This window comes from Mercurialis annua, linkage group LG3 (genome assembly GCF_937616625.2).
Source record: "Mercurialis annua linkage group LG3, ddMerAnnu1.2, whole genome shotgun sequence".
Classification (NCBI taxonomy): domain Eukaryota; kingdom Viridiplantae; phylum Streptophyta; class Magnoliopsida; order Malpighiales; family Euphorbiaceae; genus Mercurialis; species Mercurialis annua.
This window is the reverse complement of record NC_065572.1, coordinates 8,515,252-8,528,964: the sequence shown is the minus strand read 5'-3', so window position 1 is coordinate 8,528,964 and position 13,713 is coordinate 8,515,252. Positions and strand designations below refer to the sequence as shown.

Here is a 13,713-nt window from a genome sequence, read left to right as displayed (position 1 = left end):
GCTTTGCCATCTGGCATTGAGGGGTTCACTGTGTATTGTGATGCTTCCCGTATCAGTTTGGGTTGCGTTCTGATGCAACATGGTAAGGTGATTGCCTATGCTTCTCGCCAGCTGAAGAAGCATGAGGTGAATTATCCTACTCATGATCTGGAGTTAGCAGCTGTGGTTTTTGCTCTCAAGATTTGGAGGCACTATCTGTACGGTGCGACTTGCGAGATCTTTACTGATCATAAGAGTCTGAAGTATATCTTTGATCAGCGTGAGTTAAATCTGAGGCAGCGAAGATGGTTGGAGTTACTGAAAGACTACGATTGTTCTATTCAGTACCATCCGGGCAAGGCTAATGTGGTAGCCGATGCGTTGAGTCGCAAGTCTTCGGGCAGTTTGGCCCATATTTCTGAGGTTGGGCGGAGACCCATGATTCGCGAGTGGCATAGTTTGTTAGCTTCGGGTTACAGGTTTCAGATTTCGCAGAAAGGTTGTTTATTGGCACAGTTGCAAGTGCAACCGGTTTTGATTGATAGGATCAAAGCTTCACAAGCTGAGGATCCACAATTGAAACGGATTATGGATGAGATCCACCTGGATGGGAATTCTGAGTTTGTTCTGGCGGACGGAGTTCTCAAATACGGTTCTCGACTGTGTGTTCCGGATTCGGATGGTTTGAGAGACCAGATTCTGGAAGAAGCGCACAAGTCAGCTTATAGTGTTCATCCGGGTTCTACCAAGATGTACCATGATCTCAAGGGTACGTACTGGTGGAGCGGAATGAAAAAGGATGTTGCAGAGTTCGTGTCTAAGTGTTTGACTTGCCAGCAGGTAAAGTTAGAGCATCAGAGACCGTTTGGATATTTGCAACCGCTACCTATTCCAGAGTGGAAATGGGAGCGAATAGCTATGGATTTTGTGGTTGGTTTGCCACGTACCCGACAGGGGTATGATTCGATTTGGGTGATAGTTGACCGTTTGACCAAGTCAGCTCACTTCTTACCGATCAAGGTTACTTATCAGGCTTCGAAGTTGGCACAGTTGTACATCGATCGGATTGTGAGTCTCCATGGTGTACCAGTGTCGATAGTTTCGGACAGAGGTTCAGTTTTCACCTCTCGGTTTTGGAAGGCGATGCAGGAATCTTTGGGTACGAGATTGGATTTCAGTACTGCTTTTCATCCTCAGACTGACGGTCAGTCTGAGAGGACTATTCAGACTTTGGAGGACATGCTCAGGATGTGTGTTTTGGATTTCCAGGGTAGCTGGGATACTCATTTGCCTTTGATTGAGTTTTCCTACAACAACAGTTACCACGCTAGTATCGAGATGGCACCTTATGAGGCCTTGTACGGGCGCAAGTGTCGATCTCCTATCTGTTGGGAGGAGGTTGGCGAGCGCAAGCTCTCGGGAGCAGAGATTATCCAGATTACCTCAGAGAAGGTACCATTGATCAAGCGGAGATTGGAGACAGCGTTTAGTCGGCATAAGAGTTATGCTGATCCGAAGAGGAAAGACATGGAGTTTCGGGTTGGAGATTTCGTGTTTCTTCGAGTTTCGCCTATGAAGGGCGTTGTGCGTTTTGGTGTTAAGGGGAAGTTAGCACCGAGATATGTTGGTCCGTATGAGATCATTGAGCGTATTGGAGCAGTGGCGTATAAGTTAGCGTTGCCACCAGATATGTCGTTGGTTCACCCAGTGTTTCACATTTCCATGTTGAGGAAGTGTATTTCTGATCCTTCTCACGTGATAGTACCCCAGAGTGTTGAGATTGACCATGAGCTATCTTACGAGGAGCAGCCTGTAGAGATTGTTGATACGCAGGTTCGTAAGTTACGGAGTAAGGAGATTCCGATGGTCAAGGTTCTTTGGCGGAACCATTCTGTTGAGGAGTGCACTTGGGAGACCGAGTCGGATATGCGGAGTCGCTATCCTTTTCTTTTTCCTTGAGGTACGAAAATTATTTGCTATGTGAAATTTTTGTGAGTTTTACTTGTGTTGTGTTATTTTAAGTGTTATGTGTTAATTGTGATTAAATTCGAGGACGAATTTTTAATAAGTTGGGGAGAATGTAATATCCCGTAAAATTTTGAAGTTTAAATTACGAGTTCCGGTAACAATTTAGTTGTCGACGTAATTAAATTTATTTTATCAGTCGATTCGGAAATGGTTTAATTTTAAGTCCGGGTTAGAAAAAAAGTTAATTAAAATCCGGGTTTCGAAAATATATTTTTTATTTAAAAAAAAAAAAAAAAAAAAGTTTCGGGTCGGGTTCGGTCCAACCAGAATCGATTGGACCAGGTCTCGGTTGGACCAGGTCTCGTTGAACCGAGACCTGGTCTCGTACGGGATGTGCAGGTCTCGTACGAGACCTGCTGCGAAATTTCAGGGGGCAGTTTTGCCCCCTGATTTCTCTCGATCTATCCGCGTTTTAAAAACGCTTTCTAAACCAAATATCTTCACCACACATCAGTCTAGCCCTAGCCGCTTTCCTCATTCAATTTCGCCGAGAATCCTTTCCGAAATCATCAACCAAAGTTTGTCAAAAATCTTCGGTGAGTTGATTAATATTTCAGTTTTGATCAATAAACGACGCCTCCGTTCATAACTGATATCTCACTCGTTTCAGATCCAAATCCAGTTCCGAAACGTTCCAGTCGAAGAAGACTCACGTATCTACAAATCCCAATTTTCATTTCGTAAAACGGTACGCTATATTTCTCGTATCAATCGCCGCCGTTTTACCGTTTTTAAGAAATTCTGTTTTTGCTATTAAATCGATCTCTTGGGATTTTAATTTGTTTGGCAGCCGTTCGGAGGTCGAAATCAATTCCGTTTGTTTCCCGTGAAAGTAGACTCACGCATCTACGTTTCTACACTTTCCGTTCATCAAACGGTACGTAAACGAACCCGTACCAATCGCCGCCGTTCCATCGTTTTATATAGTTATAAGCAGTGAAAAACTTGATAAGCTACTGCCGGTTTTTGTTATAATTGATAGGCCTTGTTTCTGTGATTTTTATTGGTTACGTGTTCCTTGTAATTCAAGTTATGATTTGATTATTGTTGAGAGATGTCTTGGTAAGTTTTGATTTCATAAGGAGTTATGGTTTTGAGCTTCTGTAATTGAATTGTAATGATGGGCGGGTTAGGCTTATGTTGGGGGTTGAAGATGATTGTGTGTCAATGGTTGATTAGCTTATTTTAATTTTGTTTGGTTAAATGGTTACTTCAGTCACTAAAGTTTTATGCATTAAATCTATTGATTCCTAAACTTATCTTTTAACTCTTTTAAATGATTTTTAATTTCAATTTACAAAATTGGTTTCAATTTATTAATTAGCATTTTAAATGATAATATTATTTATAAATTGAAATTTCTCCGGGCATTAATATTTTTAGTTTAAATTAGATATTAATTTTATTATGGTTATAAGTAAAATTTTATATTGACTATATTAAATAAGTATTGGGGATTTTATTTTATTTAAAAGTTTGTCAAATTAAGTATATTATTTTTAAGGCCTAAAAATAATATTTGAATATTTAAAAATTAAATTAATAATAATTATTAATTATTATTTAATTGTTAAATTGATATTTTTGGCTTAGAATGCCTTTGGAAGTAAATTTATATTTTAGCTTTGTTTGTTATTTAATTAATTGAGATAATTGCCGGTAATATTTAATTACTTGAGTTTCAAGTTATTGAGTTCTATTTTGATATTAATTAATATCTTATTTAATATTAATTATAAACTTTGGTTTATAAACTCTGGAATATTGGTTTGGGTCGGTTTGGACTTGGGTCACCGACATGTGGGTTTAGCTTGGTAGTTTTTGAAAAACTCGGCTAACCCACTATTTGAGGAATTGATTTTATTTATCAATTAAATATTATTTTAATAATATTTTCGGATTGAATTTAAGTACGAACTCAATAGTCTTAAATTAATTACGGCATTACATTTTATTTGAGAATTGTGTTCTCTGTGATTTATCTGGTTATTTAATTGTGCTAGTCCTACGTGGTGTCTAGTGATCTTAGAGTTAGGGGTCAACGGATTTTAACCTATTTATTATTTTAGACCCGTCGACTGCTCGTGCTTCGGAGTCTACGCAGGGTTAGCTGTTTGCCAAGATCACGTGGATAAGCAAGCAGTGAGTTTGTAGTGCTATTTACCGCTTTATTAAGTACCGCATCGTATTTTAATATTATAAATGTTTGTGAACTGTTTTTACGGATTATGGAACTGGATTGAAACGAGCTACTCGATAGGCTTGTATCGAGACTGTGTGCACCGGTAAGTACTCTGGGAAACGGCAGACTAAAGTCTTGCTCACGCTGGTATATTTATTTGACGAGGATTTGTTCCCGTCCACTCTGGGTTATCGGTATGCTATGTCATACTTACGCTGGGATCATTTCAATACTGTTTTTCCATAATCATATTATATTAGTATAAAAATGTTTTGATTTAAGGGTTTTAAACTTAATAAATGTAAATAGTATTGCGAACTCATCTCAGTATATCTGACCCCGTTGTTTTCCCAAATTTTCCAGGTTTATGATTTGAAAGCTGGTCCACTCCGATTCTTTTGATTCCTCGGAGGTTTTTATGTTATTAAACTAGTTTCTATTTTTCGAACTCTTAGACCGCAGTAGAACTAGTTTATACATTACTTATTATTGCACTTTGGGATTGTCGATTTGAGCGACTATTTATTTTTGGCATGTTCACTCCGGATTATTTATTTTATATATAAGGCATGCTGTTGAACTTTTCAGATATTTAAGCTATTTATATTGTTTATTGTTTTTCCGCAAGGCTTGCTACGGGTTTTGGTACGACCATACCCATACCCTAGCGCCGGTCACGATCCACGAAATTGGGTCGTGACAGCTGGTGCACATCCGTGGACAATACGTGCACGTTCGTGCACCACGTGCACAGCCCCGGGAAATTCATTTTTCCGGTCTTTTCGACGTGCTAAAACGCCTATTTTTGATCCCAAGCACTAATTCACACTCCAATCTATCCTATTCCGCAATTGGAACGCAAAATCGATTCGTATTCGATCGATTCGATACAGTAACCGTTATATATTCAAGTATAATCTAATTTCTAAATAACCGAATTCAAATTAATGGTTATTACCTCGAATACATACATATTATCGAAGAAATCGGAGTCGGTATCGAGAAGCAGATCGGAATCCGTCAAACCCTAATATTGCGCCCTCTGAGAGCCTAAGAAGCTCAACAAATCATATGGATTGAAGGAAATGAGTTTCTGTACTCATTTCCTTTGTAATGGGTTTTATATATACTTAATTGGTTAGAGTACCATTTAATACTAACTTAAACATGCACTTTAATCCAACTTCTTATTTAGTCGTCCGTAGCCTAAACGGAAACGACTTCCAAATTTCGCCAAACTTTACTCAAAATCCTATAAAATATAAAACGAATAAAAATATAATTTTATTCGTATCCGACTTATATTTTATTTTCTAAAAATCAAAAACAATAACTGAGGTCCCGCTCAGTTTTGCTTGACTTAAAATCTACATCCAAACTTCATAAAAATTTGACAATTTCTTCTTTAAATTATTTCGCGAATATTGACTTCAAAAATATTCGTTCGCGACTTATATATTATTTTATTTCAATTTTTTAATCTTTATTAGTCCCGTTTTATTTTGATTATTAAAAATTAAATTTTCCAAATTTAAATTTTAATATTCTATAACCTCAGTACATTTTTAGGGTCTTTTATAAATTAAATTTATCCTTAGATAAATCTAATTTACGTACTCCTGACCTTATAAAATCTTTATACGTGGCCTATTCTGATGATTAAAATCACAGAGTATTACAACATCGTTTGTTTTTTGACTTTTTATGATTTACTCTTTTGATTCGGTTGACTAACACTAAAAATGGACGAAAGGATTAAATCATTGATGGAAATAAAAATGAAAAATCATAGCGTTTAATTTTCAAACACGAAGATAAAAATATGAACTATAACATATATGGGGAGCTTTATAGTGGAGTTTTATAATAATTTACTCTAATTTTATCTATAATTACACATGAGAAAAAAGAAACTTGTCTTAACAAATGGATGAAAGTTGAAGAAAGGTATTAGTTCTGAAAAGAAAACTAATTTGTACTTTATAAGACAACTCTTATAGATATGGGCACTTTAAATTCTCCATTACATAAATATGCTACAAGATCATGATTATGACTCTCCTCCAATATCACTTGCAGTTTCTGCTATCTTTCCTTCTTTTAAATTTTTTTAGATGGCCTAATTTAATTTAATTTAATTTAATTAATTTAGGTGCATTGATTAAGGTGCTGTAATGGCCATGTGATTACACTAACATATAAAGATTCTAGCTTATCTAACTTGTAATCTTCAATAGTAAAACTTGATTAATGTCATATGCTTTGGATCCAATCTATTCAACTTAATTATTCATTTTTTTCACTCATAGTCATTGTCAAACATGGCCTAATTATAATTCTTTTTGTGTCTATAGCCTTTCCATTTCTTTTTATATGAAATAATTACTTCATCCTACAAATTTTTATATTTATATCTGAAATTATTATATATATGTTCTCTAAATTATGTTTGTCTTGTAATAAATAAATATGTTATTAAAAAGGTGTGTAGTCAACATCTATTGATTTAAGTGGTAAAATATTTTTCTTTAAAAAAAATTTTATATTTGAGCCTCACTAATAAAAATATTAATCTCCGAAATTCCTAATAACTTTTTGATATTGAAATTTCTAAAAATAATATACATATTTTTTAAATTTGGATATTATATTTAATGACGCAATCAGAAGATAAAATAAAAAAGAATAAGTTTATAGTGGAATATTAATTAGGAAGGAGAATAAGAGAGAAAGAAAGAACAATTACGATTTGGATGGAAGCAAAATAGATAAAATGGTATAAAGAAAATAAAAAAAAAATCAGATGATCGATAGTTGAAAAAGAAATAAGTAACGGTTAATGGCCGAGACGGTTAATGGCGGAGAAAGCGGTTGCTCATCCTACTTGTAGTTTCGCCCATATCTAATCCCTAACTATGGAGCTAAAAGGCTGGGATGACTCCTCTAACTTTTAAAAATTACCAAATTAATATGAAATTTACTGTATATTATGATTTAACCCTTCCATTTAAAAAAAAATTACATCTTCACATATGATGTACGTTTTAATTTGGTTTTTTTGATATAATAATTCTGACTCTGTTACTGGCCAATAAATATTGATGTGGACTTATTAACCATCCATATCGTTTTTAGTTGCAAAGGAATTTACTTCTTATTTTTTATTTAAAATGCTGAATTGATTAATAGCTAATAATTAAATCGATTTACATGTATTGCTAAGCAAAAAGATGCTTAAAAAGAAAGGTTATTTGAGTGAAGAAAGAAGCATCTTTGAGGCAGCAAGTAAAGTACAAAATGAGTGCTTAAAATATCCATTTCATAGAGGAAGTAGTGATTGTAGATTTGAGCCAAATGCCATAACCATACTCACAAAAGGAAAACCCATTGAACACATAAATTGTTATATATTTATTTCACTTGTGGTATCAGGAAATAACATGTGATAATGAAAATAAAAGTAATAATAATATTTTTAAAATGGTGAAACCTTTTTAGCAATTATTATTTTTATTTAAATAATTTTTTAAAATGATTTTAATTGCAAGAGATTTAAAAGGGAGTGTTTACCCATACAATCGTTGCGCATTACCATTTTTACAACAAGCAAATGAGCATTTGCGCTAGATTTTTTTAATTATTATTTATGTTTTTTGTCATCAAATATTTCAAGTTCCTGATACATTATTGGTTTGTTGTATAAAGGCGGAATGGTTCTGCTGTATATTTTTTTAAAAGAAGTCACTAAAAATTTCTTAAAAATCCAATTTAAACATTTTTTTATTACTGATTATATATATAGTTTCAAAATCAACAAATTTTCATTTTGCCTCCTGAACTTAACATGAAAGATCAATTTAAGCCAAATTTATGACTTTAAAAAAACACTATAAATTTAATATTTTGACTTATTTTACCCTTCGAATGAGTTGGTACAAAAATAATTGTAGCATTATAAACAAATAAAGTTGAGGTAGGAAAAATTGTTGCACATTTTGATACTGAAAGGGTAAAATCAGATAAAATATCAATTCACAGTGGTTTCTCAAAGTCACAAATTGACTTTAATTAAAATTTCATGCCAAGTTCAAGAATAAAATGAACTTGATTGGATTCAAAATAATTCCATAATCCTAATAATTGAAATAAATTATGCTTTCTTAGATATTTATAAAAAAAACATAGAACTTCTATTTTAAAATTTATCAATTATGATTACAAGGCGCAAGTGAGTTGTTAAGACGCTATTCTGATTTAAGTGAGTTCGCGGGTTCGAATCATACTCTTGTATGCATCCATTTAAAATTTGGAATTAGAGTTTTTCCTTCCGTAAGGAACCTACCCAGTTTGAGTGGATACTAGTCTGAACGTGGAAGATTTAAAAATGTTGTTTTATAATTGGAACCCGTTTATAACACCTGACACTTATATACTAAAAATAAATTGTCAATTATTGAAGTAGTGAGTTTTGATCTTTCACTTTCTTCACTTGCAATGTAATGTTTCACATGTAACTTTTCCACTTTCGTTAGTTAGCTATGAAGTATGAAGGAAAGGAAAGGAAAATTCAATTTTGTTTGAATTTATATTTTTTCCTTATTCTATAAAGAAGGAAAACATTTCACTAACGGCATCTGAATTTTCTTTCCTCTTATAGTACCTAAATTCTAATTTATAACAGCACCTTACCTTAATTATATTTATATAACAACAGTGTACATTTCATTAATAATATCTATACTTTTTGTCAAAATAGATGTATGTGGTAATGACATGGACATTTATCTCGCATATAAAATCATGACATCTTTCTAAACTATAAGAAAATATTTTTTTCCCTCTCTCTAATTTTTTTTTTTAATTCTCTTAAAATTTATGTACCATGTTGTAGGATTTAAAAAGGAATTCATATACGGAGTAAACAGCTAAATTAATTTGTTGACATTCAATGGTTGATACGTGGGAAAAATTAGACTTAATTGGATGGATATATCTATATATATATAATAAATTCAATTCAATCCAAATCAAATTAAAAATAATAAATTTAATTTAAATTAGCAAAAGTAATATATATATATATATATATATATATATATATATATATATATATATATATTTATATTTTTATAATTATTAACTTTTTGAATTTTAATAGACAAAGGCATTTGCACTTGTTTATTTGTTGACATTGATTTTTTACACTTTTAAATATCAACATTGAATATACACTTTTATTAAATTTTTTCATAAAAAAATGGATTGCGTGTACTTCACGCACCATAAATATAACTGAGAGAAATAGTTTATTTAATTTTGTTAACGTATAGTCCATGTATTTTTATTTATGTTTAGCCAGTATTCACAATAGATATAAAAATATCCTTAAAATCACTTAATTTACAAAAATATGAACTTAGTTAAAAAAAATCACTTCCACCTAAAAATTGAATTTTTTTACATAATTTACGTACTTTTTTTACTATAAAAAATACATGTTTGATACATTTCTAATACATCAGTGATACATTTCTGATACAGTACGTTAAAAATGAAAACATATTTCGTATTTTTGTAAACTTTTTAGATATCAAATGTAAACTTTTTGAAAAGTACATATTTTTATGAATTTTTTCCTGGTTTTTGATTTTTTTTGTTTTTTTGTTTTGTAATTTTTCCCAAAACAAGTCCATAGAATCCAAAAATGCGTTATCCATCAAAATAATACTTACATTTCTACCAATATGATATACATGCACACAATGTTATACCGTAAGTTACGTGCTTTAATTTGATGCAACGAATGATGAATTCCTTATACAATGCATGGCATGTCACATTTGCCCCCATACTTTTGTTACTTTCTCTATAGGCCCAAATTAATGTACCCTTATTATGATCATTTCACAGCATCAATTTTATATTACTGTTTTATTTACATTATTTAAACTTAAAAATTTGTTTTGTTATCAAAACTTTTAAATTCTGTTAACATTTATTCATGTCTGTTAGATTTTTTTGCAGAGGAGTAACAAAATACAAAATTATTGTAAAATTGTATTATTTTGACTCTAGTTTTTTTCATAAACATTATGATCATATTGTAATAATTTGATTAGACTATTTGAATTTTGATAATTTTAGTTCAGATCCCCAAAAAAAAAGAGTTTAGCTAACATTTCAAATTTGAATAAATTCGTTAGCTGATTTGGTCCTTGTTGGAATAAAAATGGAAACAAAAGGTTGGAAATAATCATACTTTAGCACATTCCTCTCAAGTGATGCCATCCAACTTTTTCTTTTTCCTCTTTGCAGGAATAAAATGTTGAAATGTAAAATTAAATATTTTTGAATTTTTTTATTATTTTTGAAACTTCATTTGCAGAATTTAAAAAATTCAAGAAGTTTTAGAAACATCAAAATATGAATCAAATTTAGTTATTGTACATCTCAAGTCCATTTTTGAAATGCAATCCGCGATACACTATGCAAACTTACATTCAAGACATTTAAAAAATTATAAAATATATCAAATAAAAGAATTTATATATAAATTTAATTTCAAAAGAAAAGAAAATTGCACCATCCATATGGCCATGTACATTAAGAGGGGAAAAACGAAAACAAAAAATTCAAAAAATAATTATAAATTCAGTCTAGGGTGTGCTAATATGTAACCCCAATTTTTAAAAATTTGAAAATGTAAAATTTTATTATACTCAGCATTATTTAATTTTTTTTAAGTCTTTTTCATCCTAAAAGCATTTTTACTTCCAATGGGCTGGGCCACAAAATGGGCTTGGTCCATAGTGACTGGGCGGGCTTTTTGATGTCAATGGAGAAAAACCTCAACACTAGAATTTTTTAGTTGGAGGCAAACAGGGCAAGCTTGAGCTACTTGGTCGCATTCTCTACACATACACAAATGCCGACACGGCAGCACCACCACCGTCGCCGTCCGTTTACGGCAGCTCTTACAACTGGGCCCACTCGACACCGTAACCCGCTCCGGATCTACATAAGCAGACTCCGCATCCTCCGCTTGCCCCTCCACTCCTCCGGCGGAGCAACCCAATCCGTCATCCCCTCTACGATTATCTACCGCCCCCAATCCACTGCCTCCGCCACTCATTATAGCTTGTTGCAGCTGCGCTTGCAGAGACGCCGCCGTCGCTTCCTGTGCCCTCGCTTTCGCTTGCCAAACTTGTGCCTCGACCGTGAGCTGAGCGGCGCGTGATTCTAACTCGGCATTACGGCGAGTGGCTTTCTCGACCTCAGTTTCCTTTTCTCTTAATTTCCTGGTAATAGATTCTTCCGCTGCGCTTAGTAGCGCACGGTAGTGCCGTTGCCTCTTTTCTGCTAATGTACGCCGCAATTGCTCTCCCTGAACGGAAATATTTCCGATTGAATAAGAAATTAAAAAAAAATCGAATACCCAATTGAGTAAAAGAGAAAAATCAATACCTGGGCATGAAGAAATTGATCAATTTCGTCCCTTTGGCGTTTAATTTGAGCGGAGAAATCTTCAGATAATAAAGAAATAAAAGCTGTGGAGCCAGTCATTGGTTGATGTGGGTTATAATTATTATAATTATGCTGCTGCGGTGGCTGTTCATGGCCGAAAGATAATCGGAGACCGGTGGAGACGTTGACATTTGGCTGAGATGGGTGGTTCTGATTCTGATTATGGAGTTGAGAAAGGCTTATTAGTTGATGATGAGGTAGCATAACAGAAGAAGAAGAAGAGAATTGATTAATATGCCCTCCTCCGCCTCCTCCTCCGCCGCCCGGTGGCGTTGCTGTTATTACTTCTCTTGCTCTTTTCCGTTGATGATTATTATTATTGGTATTAGAACCTGCAGCTGGCACCAATCTTAATCTTTTAGATGCCTTCTCAATATTCTCCTCAAATCAAATCAATTATCAATTACCTCCTCCATTAGCGGCGGTGAATAAAATATGAGATTGATCAAGAAACAATCCGCCGGCCGGTTGTTGCTGCAACTGCAATGGATAATCATGACCTTCTTGCCCGTTTCTGCACATACAAACATTCATCAGAATCAAGATATGCTATAAACGCTGATGGGTTCAAATTTTTCCACAGAAACGCTCCATGAATACGGATTTTGAATCGAAAGATTATGAAGATGAAAACGAACCTGTTGAGGAGAAGAACATTGGAAGGGTATTGAGCTTGAACAGCCATTGAAGAAGAGTATAAAATAAAATGAAAGAAAAAAGATTATGGTTTTATAAATATAAAAAAATTGAGAGAGAGAGAGAGAGAAGAATAAGAAGAAGCAATAAACGCTAACACAAAGAAAGCATGAAGTATAAGGCGGAGTCTTCAATGACAGGTAATTTCAAAAACGAATTTACTCTTACTACTACAACCACTACTAACCGGCCACCACCACTACCACCGCCGCCGCCACTCAAACCACCGTGTTACAATCTTTTCATTTTCAAGAAGATGCGAGGGAGGGGAAGAGAGAGAGGCTATTAGTTTGTATGGCGTGGGGTTGGCTTTTGTTAAGGAAGAGTGTGGTCTCGTGTTTTTATTATCGTAATACTATACTACTCCTGCTGCTGCATTTATTATTTGGCTCTTCTTTTTCTCCCCATCATATATATTTTCATACTTTTTGTAACTATTTTATATTTATATTCATCACTTTACATTATATTTATAATTTAATTTAATCCATGTCCAATTAATTTGCTGAATATGTTATAAGCTTAAAATTATTGTTATGAGTACGGTAAACAAATGATCGGTTCGGTTAAGAACCGGTCGAATTACTCGAAGCTGAGTGCGTTAATTTTGTTAAACTGATAAAAATATAAAAATGATTATTTAAAGTAAATATTTTATATATAATATTTGATTTGTTAAATTTATAAAACTCTTAACTCTAATTGAACTGAATTTTGATATAATAATCTAAATAAAAATATAAGCGAAGTTAACCGAGATAAGTCGGTTAAATTGATGAACTCGGTCTATTCATCCAATGATCCCTCCTACTTATATACATATACTTGATTGATATATATTTGTTATAAAATTACTTATATATATATATGAAAAATTTATTACATATACAAAATTTTATTTATTTTGAAATTATATATAATTACAAAAAAAATAAGTATTTCATACTTAATGAATAAAGTTTCAATATGTGTTTATAATTCAAATTATATTAAAAAAAAGATATGCATATTTTATATTTTTAAAATAATAAAATAAACTAAAAGAAAAAAGGTTTAAAAATAGAGAAAATGAAGGGCGTGGGTAAAATAAACGAGAAAGGAAAAGGAAAAGGGTGGTGGGGTGATGTGAAGTAGTTGTATAGTAAGTTGTTGTAAGGAGAAGATTGCAGGTTTTGTGCCCCATCTCCCCATATGCTTCTCTCACCATCTTTCTTCACTTTTTTTTTATCATAAATTTAATTTTTTTTTAACTTTTTTTTTCTGGTTTCTAGATCATGTGGAATTTACTGGTTTTAAATTATGGC

General features: G+C 32.8%; 1 protein-coding gene and 1 long non-coding RNA gene across 3 annotated transcripts; one reads left to right on the top strand and one right to left on the bottom strand.

The window, feature by feature from the left end:
• The first annotated feature begins 3,956 nt into the window (after positions 1-3,956).
• LOC126671705 (uncharacterized) lies at positions 3,957-4,776 on the top strand. The gene is made up of 2 exons (XR_007639087.2): positions 3,957-4,149; positions 4,553-4,776. It is a non-coding gene; the product is annotated as an uncharacterized LOC126671705 (long non-coding RNA).
• Positions 4,777-10,716: 5,940 nt separating this feature from the next.
• Positions 10,717-12,807, bottom strand: LOC126674616 (BOI-related E3 ubiquitin-protein ligase 1). 2 transcript variants are annotated; one of them, XM_050369094.2, is made up of 4 exons: positions 12,352-12,807; positions 12,121-12,227; positions 11,654-12,045; positions 10,717-11,573 (listed from the first exon to the last, which is right to left on the bottom strand). In XM_050369094.2, exons 1-4 carry the CDS (start codon positions 12,396-12,398, stop codon positions 11,022-11,024), a joined length of 1,098 nt encoding a protein of 365 aa, XP_050225051.1. In that variant the 5' UTR covers positions 12,399-12,807; the 3' UTR covers positions 10,717-11,021. The 2 variants fall into 2 exon arrangements, with proteins under 2 accessions (XP_050225051.1, XP_050225050.1); XM_050369093.2 differs by having other exon boundaries at positions 11,654-12,051; positions 12,352-12,806.
• Between the last annotated feature and the right edge of the window lie 906 nt (positions 12,808-13,713).

Excerpts from the sequence above, each read along its gene's own strand:
- LOC126674616 (XM_050369093.2), bottom strand. The coding sequence starts at position 12,398 with ATGGCTGTTCAAGCTCAATACCCTTCCAATGTTCTTCTCCTCAACAG. Across the intron at positions 12,052-12,120 it reads CACCGCCGCTAATGGAGGAG|CTGCAGGTTCTAATACCAAT; the intron begins GTAATTGATAAT and ends GATTGGTGCCAG. Across the intron at positions 11,574-11,653 it reads ATCAATTTCTTCATGCCCAG|GGAGAGCAATTGCGGCGTAC; the intron begins GTATTGATTTTT and ends ATTTCCGTTCAG.